General features: G+C 34.2%; 3 protein-coding genes across 4 annotated transcripts; 2 read left to right on the top strand and 1 right to left on the bottom strand.

The window, feature by feature from the left end:
• The first annotated feature begins 409 nt into the window (after positions 1–409).
• LOC123892018 (protein MAIN-LIKE 1-like) lies at positions 410–2786 on the top strand. The gene is made up of 4 exons (XM_045941874.1): positions 410–695; positions 1078–1577; positions 1668–2387; positions 2478–2786. Exons 2-4 carry the CDS (start codon positions 1080–1082, stop codon positions 2784–2786), a joined length of 1527 nt encoding a protein of 508 aa, XP_045797830.1. The 5' UTR covers positions 410–695; positions 1078–1079.
• A 4128-nt stretch (positions 2787–6914) lies between these two features.
• LOC123892632 (probable sodium/metabolite cotransporter BASS3, chloroplastic) lies at positions 6915–10524 on the top strand. Its single transcript, XM_045942475.1, has 5 exons — positions 6915–7579; positions 8516–8611; positions 8718–9024; positions 9289–9536; positions 10006–10524. The coding sequence occupies exons 1-5, from the start codon at positions 7236–7238 to the stop codon at positions 10244–10246; spliced, it is 1236 nt and encodes a 411-aa protein (XP_045798431.1). The 5' UTR covers positions 6915–7235; the 3' UTR covers positions 10247–10524.
• A 1012-nt stretch (positions 10525–11536) lies between these two features.
• Positions 11537–14772, bottom strand: LOC123890610 (triacylglycerol lipase SDP1-like). 2 transcript variants are annotated; one of them, XM_045940248.1, is made up of 4 exons: positions 13290–14772; positions 12834–12977; positions 12124–12627; positions 11537–12018 (listed from the first exon to the last, which is right to left on the bottom strand). In XM_045940248.1, the coding sequence occupies exons 1-4, from the start codon at positions 14706–14708 to the stop codon at positions 11611–11613; spliced, it is 2475 nt and encodes an 824-aa protein (XP_045796204.1). In that variant the 5' UTR covers positions 14709–14772; the 3' UTR covers positions 11537–11610. The 2 variants fall into 2 exon arrangements, with proteins under 2 accessions (XP_045796204.1, XP_045796203.1); XM_045940247.1 differs by having other exon boundaries at positions 11537–12627.
• Positions 14773–15526: the final 754 nt, after the last annotated feature.

Raw genomic sequence — 15526 nt, 5'->3', positions numbered from 1 at the left:
TTCTCAACCAAATTTTCTCAATACGCATGAGTCAGAAATCGAATTTCTAACCACATGTTTAAGGAAACCAAGTCATTGTTTGTTATGGCAAGTAATTTATTATTACTTGAAAAAAAATTAATAAGTTACTTTTGTTTACTTATTGTAGTAAACTAGTACTGGTAGTAACCAGTATGGTACCACTTCATAGACACTTCCAAGTTTTAATTAAATAAATAATACAAACTCACTTGAGTTGGTTAAGTAATGAAGACTTAAAATAGATCCCCTGCTAATAAACTGTGAGATTGATGTCCCTTAAATTTGTCGATCTTTAGACCGGATACTGAATTTTAAAAAAATACAACCTCTTCCTAAAGGGAAACCCTAGATCATATATCAAATGGGTTCAAAGGAAGGCAAACTGCGGTTTATAAAAACCGAAGTCTTTTGACATCTTGAAACATTTCGGTAACTGCGAACCGAACGTGGTGTTGACATCGTTCGGTATCCACGAACCGAATGTAGGGTTGCTTCGGTGGATATTAACCGAAGGAATGGTTGATTCGGTTGATATTAACCGAAGTTATCTTACATATGAACAATTTCAGTAAGTTCGTTTTATTTTGAAAAACAAACCACAAAACTCCTCTCTTCCTTTCTTCTACACATTTGCGGCCAACTTCAACATCCAACTTCAAATCACATTTCATCAAGTAAGTTTCTTTCCTTTATTTGTCATTCTATGCATTCCTCATCACCATGACATTTCAAATTCATTTTTTGTTCTTCCGTATAAAAATTCCAAAATTTCAATATCTGATTATTGAGTTAAATTGTTGATTATGTTGTTTGAATCGTTGATTATTGGTTAGTTGTTAGATTGGTTACATACTAGCATGAATGAATGTTGCTAATTGAGTTAAATGTGAATATGAAGCTAATTGAGTTATAGTGTACTCTAAGTGTTTGTCAAAATGTACGAGTGAATATGAATGCATGTTTCCATTTGAATTATGTTTCCATTGTTGCAAGAATCATGTGTTCGATTGAATTATAAGTATTGTATTGACTGTGAATTTATTTATCTATGTATAGATATGGAAGAAAATCTACCTAGGGGTAGGCATGGAAAGGCAATCAATGCACATGCTTCCGCTCGTAGAGAGCTTGCTGCAAATCATCCGTCCAAACGAGGTCGTCGCAAAGGACCAACTCCGGGGCAAGGTACACATGATGCCGAGGCGGGTGGGTCGCATACACGTGGACGGACACGTCTAGGACAATCATTGGTGGTGCAAGATGAATTTGATGCCGACCAATTTTTAAATGCGTGTTTTGATTATGATGATCTTGGATCACCACAAGTCTCACCACAAGTCTCACCGCAACACTCACCGCAAGATGAACCGCAAGACCCACCGCAACAACCACCTCGACAACAACGGCGCAAACCAGTACGCCGAAAACCACCAAAGTGTTCACGTAATGATGATGAAGTAGGTTTTGGAGGAGGACCGACGGATTTGTCCTTGTTAACGGAGTACGATAAGCATATGGCTATTCCGATATGGTATGCAGACCCAAATGACAAAGAGGTAAACCAATTTAAAATACGACGATTATTTTATTAAAAATGTTGTGATTACGTTAGCTCGATAATTTTTTGTGTTATTTGAATTTTTCAGATTTTAGCGGTAAATTTACGTTGCATCGCCAGCGGAAAAAAAGTTATTAATATACAAAAACCGTCCCGCCGCACGGACAGATGGTTTTGGGATGTGGTTGAAGCATCGGGTTTGGAGCCGCTTACCCGGACTAATTTTAGCGTGCTTGACTACGGGCTCCTCTGGGCATTTGTTGAAAGATGGCATACGGAGACGAGTTCATTCCACATTCCATTGGGTGAGCTGGCCATCACATTGGACGATGTCCAGTGTCTGTTGCATATTCCGATCGAGGGAAAGTTTCTGAACCATGGCAAAATGTCAAGGGATGAAGCGGCTGACATGGTTAATTCATTTCTAGGAGTTGATCGGAATGTTGTTATGGGTCATTTTGCCAAAATGAACGGGCTCCATCTGAAGCATTCTGACGTGGAGGATATCTATAGTGTTAACCACGGATTAGCTGATAAAGCTGTTGCTGAAGGTAAGTCGGCGCATGAGATTAAGCTGTATAGGGACAGGTCCATACGGGCTTTCTTGCTATTTTTGGTCTGTTGTACCATATTTAGCAACAAAAGCAGTTACTACGTGGACGTAGTATACCTGCAGTATTTTCAGGATTTGTCGGCTGTCCGTGAATGGAATTGGGGTGCTGCTGCTCTGGTTCATTTGCAACATTATCTGGATGATGCGTGTTTGGTGACAGTGAATCAGATGGCTGGGTACATGTCTTTGCTTCAGGTAACATAAGCGTGCGCTTACGAAAATTATTCAACATGTATGATATGTAATGTCCGTCAATATAATGAAACTTGTTTGTCATGCTTTCAGGGCTGGATAATTTCTCATTTTCCGGGACTTAGCGTGTGGGCGCAGGATCCTATCTATTCTGAGGTCATGCCTCGAAATGCAAAGTTTGTTCCCGGAGCTGGACATAGGGAACCAAGTAGCTATAGAAACAGTTTGGATAATATTCAGACGTACGACTGCGTATTCAGTCCATATGATGATCACCGACACGTCCGCCCTTTGATAAATTCATGCTGGTTTTCTGGATGGTTGAGATGTGGTAATTTGAAAGCAAAGCATTTGCCTGAACGCGTGCTTAGACAAAAAGGCCAAGCACAACAGGTCGCCTAACTTCGACAACTTCGTTAATTTCGCCTTCCGTAACTACAGCATACGCAAATGAAAAAACAATCAATCAACCACACATAATATTTACAATCCTATTACAACACTAATTAAACACATAGGACACACTATGAAGTCAATATGAAGTCAAGTCAAGCCAAGCCTAAGCCTAACGCAGAGGATCAACATTTCGGTTCGTATAAACCGAATCTCACATAACTTGACTTCGGTTTATATTCCCCGAAGGGTTACTGTCAGAACACCTGCGAAAACAGAGCCTATGAACGCAAGAAAAAACGAATTTAAATCGGTGGTTACCTGAGTTTTGTGCTTTGGTGCGTCTTGAATCCATTAGATGATGCTTCAATCTTGATTTCAAGCCTCAAATGCGTCACAAATTGATCTTCTTTCCGGTTTCTATTTCAATTCTCGTTTTGTGAACAATAAGAACTGACAGCAGGTTATTTATATAAAGAAACACTTCGGTTAACATAAACCGAAGTAATTCAGCGAGTGGTTTATATAAACCGAAGTCCATGGCCTGCGGTTCGTAAAAACCGAAGTCTCTTGGCAAAATTTTTTTATACCGCAAGGGGCAAAATGGGATTTTCGGGGGGTATAAAAGAATTGGGGGGGGTCGGGAGAGAAAACTTCTCCCTTTTGTATTTGGCCTATTATCCAAAAAGATAAAGGCAATATTCCTTCTATTCAAGATGAATAAAATTTCCTTTTTTACCTTCAAAAAAAAAAAAATAGATAGATAGATATTAGTCCTCTTATTCGCTAGTTCTTTTTTATTCATTGTTTCTTTATACCGGTAACCATGAAAATTCTTTCATAAAATATTAGTTGCAAGCCAATTTTAATGATATGCTACCATCTTATAAATTATAATCACAAGTTGTTTTCAAATGGTTTCTTCACTTTCTCACCAACATTCTCCCCAACATTTTCCATAGTTTCACCAACGCTTGACATCACATAGATTCCTCTTAAAAAGAGTCATGTAGTCCGCAACTCAATCTAGTAATTTGTTTTTTTTGCGACATTTTCAAAAATTCGATTTTCTAAACTCGAAAAACAACAAAACATTTCACATACGTACCAATGAGATGATGATTTGCTTACGATGAATGGACACAAACAATAAATTGTGGGTCAATGTTTAAATAGAGATAGGAAACTTCTCTAAACGGTGTCACATGCAAAATGGAGCTTAAGAGTAATTCAAGGTTCACTTATAGCTAAAGAATAAGAAAATAAATGGCTAAAATGAAGATTAAATCACCACTTTAATCTTTAAAGGAATGTTTGATCTCCTAAAAAGAAGAAACAGTTGTATTGTGTTTAGATTTTAAAACTATTTTTAAGATTGCATAAATTAGAAAGCAAGAGACTCGACAAAATTGAAATTGTTGTCATCGCTAAACTACAAATTAACTTTTTGTCTTAAATGCAAGTTGTCAAAAATATCAAAATAATATTTTATCCAATAAACATCGTACAAAATAAAAATTATTCAGTAGTATCGATCTTAAAACTTTGTCATATATTATTCTATTTTGTGTTGTTTTGTGTGGTCCTTATCTTTTGCAAATAAACCCAACCTAAAATTTGGTCAACCAATTTATAAAGCGACAAATTAATTTTTGAAACTAAAGATTGTGACTCAATTTAGTCATTTAATCAATCAATTTTAATAAACTTAGATTGCAAAATAAAGACCAACCAAGGCCTAAATAAATTTCTTGAAAGATCCTATAATTGACCATACTTTAAAGTTTAAACTACTAAAATCTATGACGTTGTTAGATGTCCAATAAGCTTAACCAAACCAACATAGTGTGACATAAATGATAAATATTTGGACCCCTTAATATTTGGTCCTGGGTTCAATCTCCGATCGATGTGTATGGAAAAATATTTGTTGAGAGAAGTCAATCCCTTAAATAGATCTCAATTATCTCGAGAGGAATATTCTCTACGGTGCACATGGAGGATATCATTGATTTACCAAAAAAAATTTAAAAAAAAATTCTTATAAAAAAAATAGTCTTCTTTTAGTCCAGAATCTATGACGTAAGTTTGTTCTTAATTTATTGTTTTCAAAATTTTTTGGAGAATTAAATTGTTCGACTCAGTTCAAGTGAGCACAACTCAGTTGATAAGAATATTACATCTTATATGTAGAGATTGAAATTTAAACTCGAGATTTTCCATTTATTCACCCCAAAAAATGAATTTCTAACCATTAAATTAGTTTACTAAAAAAATGTTCAACTCAAATATTTAAATTGTGATTCACTCAATAAAAGTGAGAATTATCCGTTAGTGTTGTGTTAGGCTCGTGGCGCGCCCGTCATCATGTGTGTGTATGTAGGCATAGCAGGCCTTGCCTGCAGTAGCTTAGTACGCAAGGCAGTGCATCTAGCGTGTGAATGCTTACTTGTAATTAACTATATGGCTTGTAACTCTATAAAATTAAAGGCATTGGCTAGTGAAAAATAAACTATAGAACACCATTTAAAAATAACAATCGGTATCTTGCAGTGACCTAGTGATGAATAAACTAGAGAACACCATTTAAATCCAAATATTCTATGGGACTATCAGTTGGCTTGTAACTCTATAAAAGACATTACCTAGTGATGAATAAACTAGAGAACACCATTTAAAAAGAACAATTGGTATAATTATCTTTGCTAATGAATATTTATTCATATCATTTATCAGCTAATATAGAACTCTTAATAATTGATCTAGGAATAATATTAGAAGAGTTTTAGTTGCTAACTCTACCTCATTTTGCATTTGATGGTTAAAGCAATGGATTCCTAACTCTTAGTTTTTGTGATTATTTTGTTTGTGAATCACAACAATTTTGATTATTGTATAATTTTTATGGACGGTGGTCGTGTGTTCATTGTCAATTGTGAATTTGTGATAGGATTTGTTTCAATAACTTAATTTGTTTCAAGTGCAAATTATGTGATGAAATAAAATGTTTTTAGCCAACATATATTTCTTTGTTTGCTCTTTGATGATGACATGTTGTAATTTCAACCGATAAATGTTTGCGGCCAGTTCTTCTCTACATTTCTCCTTTCAACATATACATACTATTCTCTGCAAATATATGGTTGTCGTTTATTGTTTTTCTCGCAAGAAACATGTAGAAGTAGTATATACTAGTATATCCCTTTTAAAAAATAAAATGAAATGTAGTACTAGTATGTATTAGTAATTTGTTTTCTAAAAGGTAAGTTATATTCTTTTTTTTTTTACTCACAAGGTAATTTATTTTAATTTTCAGAAATTAACCTATGCAAAGATTTAATAATCAATATGTGTCTTGCCTAATATTTAAAATTATAATGTTAATAATACAATTATGCATAAATTATGAGAAAAAAAATATGCACAGACAGTGTAAAATAATTTTACACTGTCAACCAACCATAACCATGTTTTCCGCTACGTCACCCCACTTAACCTCACTTTCTTGATATGACATGGAATGTTGAAACATTCTTATTGGTTAACTGTGTAAAGTTTCTTTACTCTATCTATTTATATCCATTAAACTCATAAATTATACAAAAAAAAAAATTATAATTTATGCATACTTACTACTATAATTACCCATATCTGCTTATTTTTGCGACTAATTACTCATACTCATGCTCATTCTTAAAATGCGGGTTTTTATCTTATTCGTTGTGAGTATTTTCTGTGGATGTATGAGTCAAATTGTCATCCCTAAATAAAACGTTTCAAACTATTCACATATACTAATGTTTCAACCTATCATTATGTTATAAATAAATAAAATAAAAGATTAACTCGTTCACATTTATAAAGACAAATGATACGTGTGAGACTAAGAAACAATAGGGTAAAGTACAAATATGATACCAACACAAGTTTATAAAGATGAATGACCAATTTTTTTATAAATAAGATAAAATTACTTTAGTATAACTTTGTTTTTTAGTAGAATTACCTTAGTATAAATGGAAAGACTATTATGGTTTATAATATAAAATTTTATCAATATTCTTTTTTCTATATTTCTTATTGGTTGCAAGTTTATCTCAAAATTCAAAGACAGTTTTTTTTGGTTATCTTTATAAAGAAACTCTAAATCATGATCTAATTAACCCTCTCAACAAATTAATTACACATCCACTAATAATACCCCAAATCTAGAATCTAAAACTAAACTATTCAACATCTAACACCCAACCATCTATTATTACTCTCACAAGTTCTTTCCCACTTTATTTTTTGTTTCTTCTTCACATTCATATATTCATTCATTCACATTTCACACTTTTACATATATGCGAATCTCATTTTTATCAATAACCTCATCTTCTTCACATTCCTCTTCTATCCTAACCCCTCCGGCGACGCCGTACAATCATCTCCGCCGGCGACATCATCACTCTTTCAATGGCTTCCATTCCCGTTTTCTCTCCTTTAACTAACATTAAACTTCGTCAACCTTTAATAACTTCTAAACCTCTCTTATTCTCTCGCTCTTCTTTTCCCATTCAAAGATTCTCAAAGGGTGGTTCTATATCAAGATTATCTTGTTCATCTTCGAGTTTTCATCGGAGAGTTGGGTTTAACAATAAACAAGGAAAATCTTCGTTTCTTGAATTTGGTGTTGATGAAATTGAAAGTGTTGAAGTTGTTGGTGAAAGAGATTGGTCTCAGATTTTGTCTGCATTGCTTCCTTTTGTTGTTGCTGTTACTGCTGTTGCTGCTCTTTCTCAACCTTCCACTTTTACTTGGTGGAGTTTCCTAATATACCATGTTCTTGGTTTTGGTTTTGGTTTTTATTCTTTATTAATTAATATTATTTTTTAAGGATATTGTTTTTGTTTTCTTTTTAATAAAAAAATTCAATGTAACTGACATTTAGTATTTTCTTATTGTTATTCTAAAACCCTGTTGCTTAGTTTATATATATGTATTGAACTTATGCTTCAAATGTTGTTACTTGTTATTTTATTGGGGACTGTTAATAAATTACTAGGCTATCATGTGTTTGATTAAAGGCTTGTAAGATAAAATTAAGACATTGGACTCAAGTGGTTAATGAGTTCCCTCTAGGACGAATCGTTCGGGAGAATTCGAGTTTGATTCCTGGTGAGAACAATTCTTGGTCGGACTTTATTTACCTCGCGACCAAATTTTGGATTACTGGGCCCCTTCTCATGGGGACTAGAGAGTTAATACAAAAAGAAAAAAAGAAAGGCTTGTAAGATAGTATTATATTGACCCCTTTCCTATGGAAATGGATTCCCTAACCCCTATAGTCATGTGGTCAGGATACCCTGCATTCATAGTAATTAGATCAAGGTTGGACTATACAAAGAAACTTCTGGATTTTGAATTTTAAAGAATACAAAATACTGAGCTTGAAATGTGGATTGTCCAATCTTGATCCAACGACGACCGATGTGCTGTTTGCGTGAATAATGTGCTGACTGCGTGAATGTAGGGTATCCTGCCTACAAGGAATCCATATTAGTACTCTGTCAGTCAATATATCACTGAACCAAAGTTATTATATTTTTTTAAAAATTTCTGTTCTTTTGGAGTTGTTTTTTTTCCTTGCTCTTTTTCAGTTAAAAATTTGTAATTCTATCTTTAAGTTCAAGCATATGGAATGAAATAATATAGAAATGAAAAAACTGAATTTTCAACTTGTTTAATGTTTTCAGGGTATCTAAAGAGTTATATGCTCCAGCTCTTGGTGGGATTATGTTGTCTATTGGGATAAAACTATCGATAGACGACTTTGCTCTTGCATTCAAAAGGTTTAACTTACATTTCTGTAAAAAAAAGTTCTGCCTACTTTAATTTTCCTAAGTGAAGTAATCAATTAAACTTCTTCCGATATTCATTGTTTTGATTCTGTTGCAGGCCTTTACCACTTTCCATTGGACTTATTGCTCAATATGTACTGAAACCTCTACTTGGTGTCTTGATTGCAAAGGCTTTTGGTTTGCCTAGAATGTTTTATGCAGGCTTTGTCCTCACAGCTTGTGTTTCAGGGGCTCAGTTATCTAGCTATGCAAGCTTTATAAGCAAAGGCGATGTAGCCCTATGCATTGTTCTAACAAGCTATAGCACTATTGCATCAGTAATTGTTACACCTTTATTAACTGGTCTTCTAATTGGATCTGTAGTGCCAGTTGATGCAGTTTCCATGTCAAAGTCCATATTACAGGTAAGTTGTGTCCGCTTCATGCATTATCATTCTACCTGAATAAGTGTTGTCAAATAGAGGCACTATAGCGCTATAAGGTTGCAAAATTTTAACAAACCGCTATTGCACCATATGTTATTTACTATTTAGTACAAAGTGTTGTCAGATAGCGGATGAGCAATAGCATAGCAGAATTTTAACAAAATGCTATTTTCTGTGATCCGTGATTGACAATACTGCCCTGAATTTGATTTAACGACATATTAATTTCTGAAAATTCGACAGGTTGTTCTTGCTCCAGTGACACTTGGTCTTATTCTCAATACGTATGCAAAGCCAGTTGTATCTATTCTTCGACCTGTGATGCCCTTTGTTGCTATGATTTGTACTTCCATGTGCATTGGTAGTCCTCTTGCTATAAACCGAAGTCAAATTTTGTCAGGCCAAGGTCTTCGATTGGTTGCTCCAGTATTAATATTTCATGCTGCTGCCTTCACCTTAGGATATTGGTTCTCAAACCTTCCATCTTTAAGGTATCTCACTTTAAAAAATATATTTCATATATGTAGATTTCAGTTATTAGTTATGTTTGTTCATTTGGTGACCTTGTTAGTAGCTAATTCAGCTTCAGGCTTCTAATTTGTGTCATTGCCTTGAGTTAGGAATTAGGATTGAAATTGATGAAATATATATGTTTTGATAAAGAACTTTAAGGTTAAATGAATCTGAATCAATCATCATAATCTGCTATTGATGAAATATATATATATATATATATCTAGTCTATTTTAATTGATGTAGAGATAACATAGTTCAATGAATCAGTCATCATAATCTGCTATGTTATCGCTGCGATTTGACAACACTATGTCAGATACAATAATATTTCATGCAATAACTTTTCTTTACAAGTTGGTTTAGTAAAAAAATTAAAAATCATATTTTATTTTCTACCATATTTCAAAATTTATGACATATATCACAATAAATATACTGTCACAGGCAGGAAGAACAGGTGAGCAAGACGATTTCATTATGCACTGGAATGCAGAGTTCGACACTTGCAGGCCTTCTTGCAACACAATTTTTGGGAAGTAGTCAAGCAGTTCCTGCTGCATGTTCTGTCGTAGCCATGGCTATAATGGGTCTCTGTCTTGCTTCTTTTTGGGGAAAAGGTTTTGAAATTAGAAACCTGTTTTCATCATTACCTTCACTCAGAACCGATTCTGCTTTTGAGTCTTAATTTCTTGTTTCTTATTTGTTGGCATTGGCATTGGTTGGAGGATGATGAAGCTTGATAAATTTAGTATAGTGGTACTAATATCAGAGATGGCTTAGGAAATGTAGGTATACAAGAAATTTCAAGTGTATAGGTTAGTCGGAAAGCGTTTTTGTTAGTAACACACGGTATACACGGCCAAAGGATGCACGGATATTATTTATTCTTATGTAGCTGCTGCAAATGAAAAACCCTGTACATAGACATGAGCTTAGTATATTGATGATTGATTTATTGATTAACACATCGCGTACTTGCAGGTTTCGTTGTGTTTGTGCTAACTGTGTTTATTTGTGCAATTTCTTATTCCAGTTTGGATGAAACCTATGATCTGAGATTTCTATGCTCCATTACCATTTGATATTGCTCCACCATCACCCTCCCTATTATTCCTTAATGATGATCTAATGGTTTTCTTTTGGCCTGGTGCCTTTTTTGTTTAGTTTTTACCTGTTAGTGCAGGAGTGTAATATCTTTTTCTCATCTGTGAATGTCTTGTGTCCGGATTTGAGTTTTATAAAATTTTGCTGATTTAAAAAAAAAAAAAAAAATCTACAAAATGAATTATCTCTGTTTATAAAATAGAAGCACAAGAATAAATCATGGGGTTGCAAATAAACTTTTTTTCCTTTCCCTAAGAAGCCAAAAGATCATCACAATTCACAAGATGTGTTATTATAAATGGAAAGAAATACAATGCTAGGTTAGGTACAATGCCAAATCAAGTGAGGACAAGCAAAAACTAAGCTAAACAACAAAGTACCCTAAACAAGCTGAAAGTCTATCACAAATTCAAATCAAAAGAATGAGACGGTTTTTAGCCTTAACCTACCACCAAACAAAGAACTTTAATTTTATCCAAATTCTGCATTTGATACAATTCCTTAGTGTAAAATACAAGATAAGGACCGCGTATTAGTAGTGTACAAAGTTCAAAATAAATCATTGAAGATACTCTCAGGAAAAAAATAATATTAGATGCAATTTTTGCTCTCTATTTTAATTTAAATATTATATAAACTTACAAATCAATTCCACTGACTCATTTTATACAATTACTCTCTTTTATATCTTTGAATACAATTATACAAGAAACAAATCATCCCTATTTGATAATTAAAATCTTATAATTCTAATAATTATATTCTTACTTACATAGTTACTAATCTAAGTCGTTTAATCTCAAATCAAAGAGCGTGATCATTTACGATTAATTTACTAACTAGCAAGATCATGGGCTAAATTACCATCAAGAAATGAATATAGAGAACCATGGCAAGATTTTATTTCATGCTATTAACATTCTAGACAACTAAAACACCAAATTATTAATTTGGCCGAGGTAAAGTATTTTTATCATTGGAGCTATAACTGTCAAGAAAGCTCTTATCCTTACCCAAATCTGTTATGGAATTATCAGTGGGATTAGAATCTGGTTTTTCAGTTAGGGTCCTAGATGTTGAAGATTCGTCGTCTCCATTTTGTGAAGTTGTGCTAGCAGCATCATCCATCTCCTTCCCTGGACATTCAATTTGGACACACTCAGCAACATCATTGTTATAACTATCATAATCATGACTCCTACTTGAAGGTGTCAAGTCTTCTTTCTTGACAACATTAAACACAAATCCATTAACGATTCTTTCGGGTTGCAATAGATCACCTTCTGTTACCATTATGCTTGATCCATTCATGACAACCCTGTTGCCATTTTCTCTCTGATCAGATTCTGAGTTCTCGGAGCATCTATCCGATGTTGGGAATCTGGGACTGTGGAACTGAAAATCACGAGGGCTAAAATTAGTTCCAGTTCCCGTTCCTCTATTTAGTTCAGTACCAACTTCTAAGTTTTGGAAAAAGTCAATGAACATATCTGCCGAAGTTGTTCTCATCAAAGGACCACCAGATTTAGTCCAAGTATTCAAGTCAGCACTTTCGGATTCACTGTCACTTACATCATGCATGTTGCGGTGGTACTTAGAATTTTTACCAGTAGCTCCACTGGAACTACCAACTCCATGATTAAATTGAGCAGTAGTGTCTGTAAGAAAGTCTTCAAGAGATCCTGTAGAATTCTCGCGCGCAATGACATTCCATGATGGAATTCTTTTTGAAGCACTGAATTTTACAGTACTGGGCGGAAGACTATGAGAAACAGAAGCAGCTCTCTCGGCACTTCTTTTGAATCTTTTCATTTGATTGAGAAAAGCAACAGACTCATCGAGAGCAAGCTCAATTCCACAATTAGCTTTAATGGCTGAAAGCTTCTCCCAAGTGCATCTTCTCCCTTGGTTAGCGGCCTTTTGAAGCTCCACATAAGAAGGGTTCTGGATAATTTTCGAGTACTGATACGGATACAAGCAGCATACATAAGTTAACCATAATTTCAGTGAATTGTCCCTAATAACACAAAAAAAATCCTTAATCTTTTCTAAAATATAAGGGATTCTTCGGTTTGAGAGTATGTTTTCTATTTTCATCTCTCGTTTTCACTTTTAATTGGAAATCTGCCCATTGTTTTCAAATTTATAATTGTTCTTAAGCCTCATACCTGAGCTAGAGTAGCAGGCATAACAACTGTTACATCACCCTCCCAGTCTTGAGCAAACAGCTTGGCAAGCCCGCCTAATGGAAAACCGAGTTCCAATATTTGATTGCATCGATGTTTCACTTCCATCTCTACTAGATGAGCAAGCTACAGAATAAAAAATCACAAGTGTTATTATAATTGCATATTTAGAATATTACAGCAGTAACATGGATGGTGCCTTATTGTGATAAATGTTGAGAGATAGATACCACTATCTTTATGCGCATTCAATATCCGCTCTAGATTATTGCAGCAGTAGGAAAACTAATGGCTAACATGTATATAAAACATTCATGTAAGAAACAAATGTATGCAATATTAATTTAAGAAACAAATATTGCAACAATAACATTAATCAGAAAATCCAATATGTATGCTTTATCATCCTTTCATAGTGGCCAAAGTCATCGAGCATACCTTGGCCGCAAAATTACCCCCAAAAGCTCGTACAAATTCTTTCAATCGCAATAATGGTGCAATATGAGGATTGGCCTGACTAACAATAAAATGATTGACATTGAACAACTCTTTCAACTGCATCATAGGTAGATCAATCTCCAAGCTACCATCTCTCCAACGGCGCACTTGTGAGGAACCCTCTTCAGGACCCAAATTAAATGGAGGATGGTAAGGAACAATCTCTCCACTTCTATCTTTTGCCATCAATTCCTGAGCCTCAAAAAGGCCAGGAAAAGCGCAAGAAGCTGTGACTGCACTCCATATAACAACATGGGGTGAAGTCAAGTAATTAAGACATCTAGGCGGTTCATGTTTTCTTGGGGAGCAAACTGTAATCCCAAGAACTCGGCCTGTCATGTCGTAAGCTTCTTGAAACGTAAGATTGCTTGTTAAATGCCTCAACATAATCTGCAACTGTCTGATCTCATGAACTGCACCAAACGTTGTGACCCTCTTCACGAACGTAAAAATCCCACCCGTTTGATCAAAAAACTGTAACGAGTGCAATGAATCCTCAAAAAAGCTTTGAAGCTCAGGCCAAGACCTAGTGGCAACAACAGAACACATAATGGATCCTACACTCGAACCAGAAATTATCCTAGGCATGAGTCTATGTTCTACAAGTGTTTTAACTACACCGACATGAAAAGCTCCAAGGGAAGCACCCCCACTTAACAACAAAGCCGTCCTCCCAAACGCATGTCTAGTTTCATGCATGAAAGCAAGCTTTTCTTCCAAAGAAAGCTCCTCCGAATCAGAATGACAAACCATTTTCAACTGAGTAGAAACCTCATCAATATACTCCTTAATTTGTCTCGGAACATGAAGCCTACCTTTATGAAGCTCAGGATTACACATATTACCTAAATTTCTAACAAGATCAGCTCTCATACAAAAAATAATATCTCTAAGACACCCCTCTTGTCTACGATGTCGTAATTCTTCAAGCTTATTCCTAACCAACTCAACATCATAAAAATTCGATTCATTCATCTTCGGTGTCTCTTTATCGAGCATCTTAGATGCATGAGCCCATTCCTCATAAGTCAACGCCGTTCTCATCATATTTCTCCAAAATTTTCTCCTATATGCTAACTCAGCCCTTACCTTAACATTACTATAACGTTTCAACAAAAATGCAAGAATTGTCATCAATGCTAATATCCCTTGAGGGTTTCTAGGATGTAACCATGATATAATTGGTCCCCAAAATTTCCTAAACCTATGAAACACATCTAAAAATCCTATAAACAATTGATACCTTAAATGTGAAATAGATTTACAGAAAAGGACCCTGAAAGCGATAGTTCGGCCGAGAATGCCTGTAGGGCCAATTGGAAAAAGATCAAGACTAGCTTCAGTACTTATATCATCCATCCCTATAACAATATACTAGTTTTTGTTTAAAGCTATGATATTTTTTTTTTAAAAATTGGTGTATAGAGGGATTGAATTACAATGTGATCTAATATACAAGATGAATTAAAAATAGAGAATACAATGATGCAAGATGTGATCAATGAAAAATGAATCATGCATCATCACAATCACAATTAATTATATATATTGGAGAAAAGAAGAAAAGAGAAAAAGTGTTTGAATGAATGAAGAAATGAAGGTATGGGGGACATTGGGATTTGGGAGGTAATGCGGAGGCAAAGTCACAAAAAAACTGCCTTCAATCAATGGAATGGATACATCTCCAATTGAAGGGATGCATAATCATACTATAATCATATTATTTTTTTTTTCAAATTACATCGGCGTAATATTTTGATAATGTAATATTGTTCATAATATTTCAACAAATATAACTTTTATAAAAGTTATCATTGGATGAAAGATTATGTTATCTAGAACATACCGATATTTTATACAAATGTAAAATCATATTATATATTATGAAGACTAGCATGATTAAAAGTTTTTTTTCATATAGAGTTTTTATTTTTATTGAAGATCGTTAATTTTTATGAATATCAATAACATATTAAATTGTTTTAGAATTGTATAAAATTTTATAGTTGATCTTTCACGGAAAAACTTGTAAAGTTTAAGTTATGAGTTCGATTCATGTTTGATAATTGTTGGTTTGTTTTGTGAGATGTGACATATCTTTCTGAACTTAAGCGAAATTTGTAATCAATAAGCATGCTCGATAGATTAGGCTATGACACTAGAGTTGAGCATGAGAT

The sequence above is a fragment of the Trifolium pratense genome, linkage group LG6 (assembly GCF_020283565.1).
Source record: "Trifolium pratense cultivar HEN17-A07 linkage group LG6, ARS_RC_1.1, whole genome shotgun sequence".
NCBI classification, from domain to species: Eukaryota; Viridiplantae; Streptophyta; class Magnoliopsida; order Fabales; family Fabaceae; genus Trifolium; species Trifolium pratense.
The sequence above is the reverse complement of the archived record's forward strand: the minus strand, read 5'-3'. Positions and strand labels throughout refer to the sequence as shown.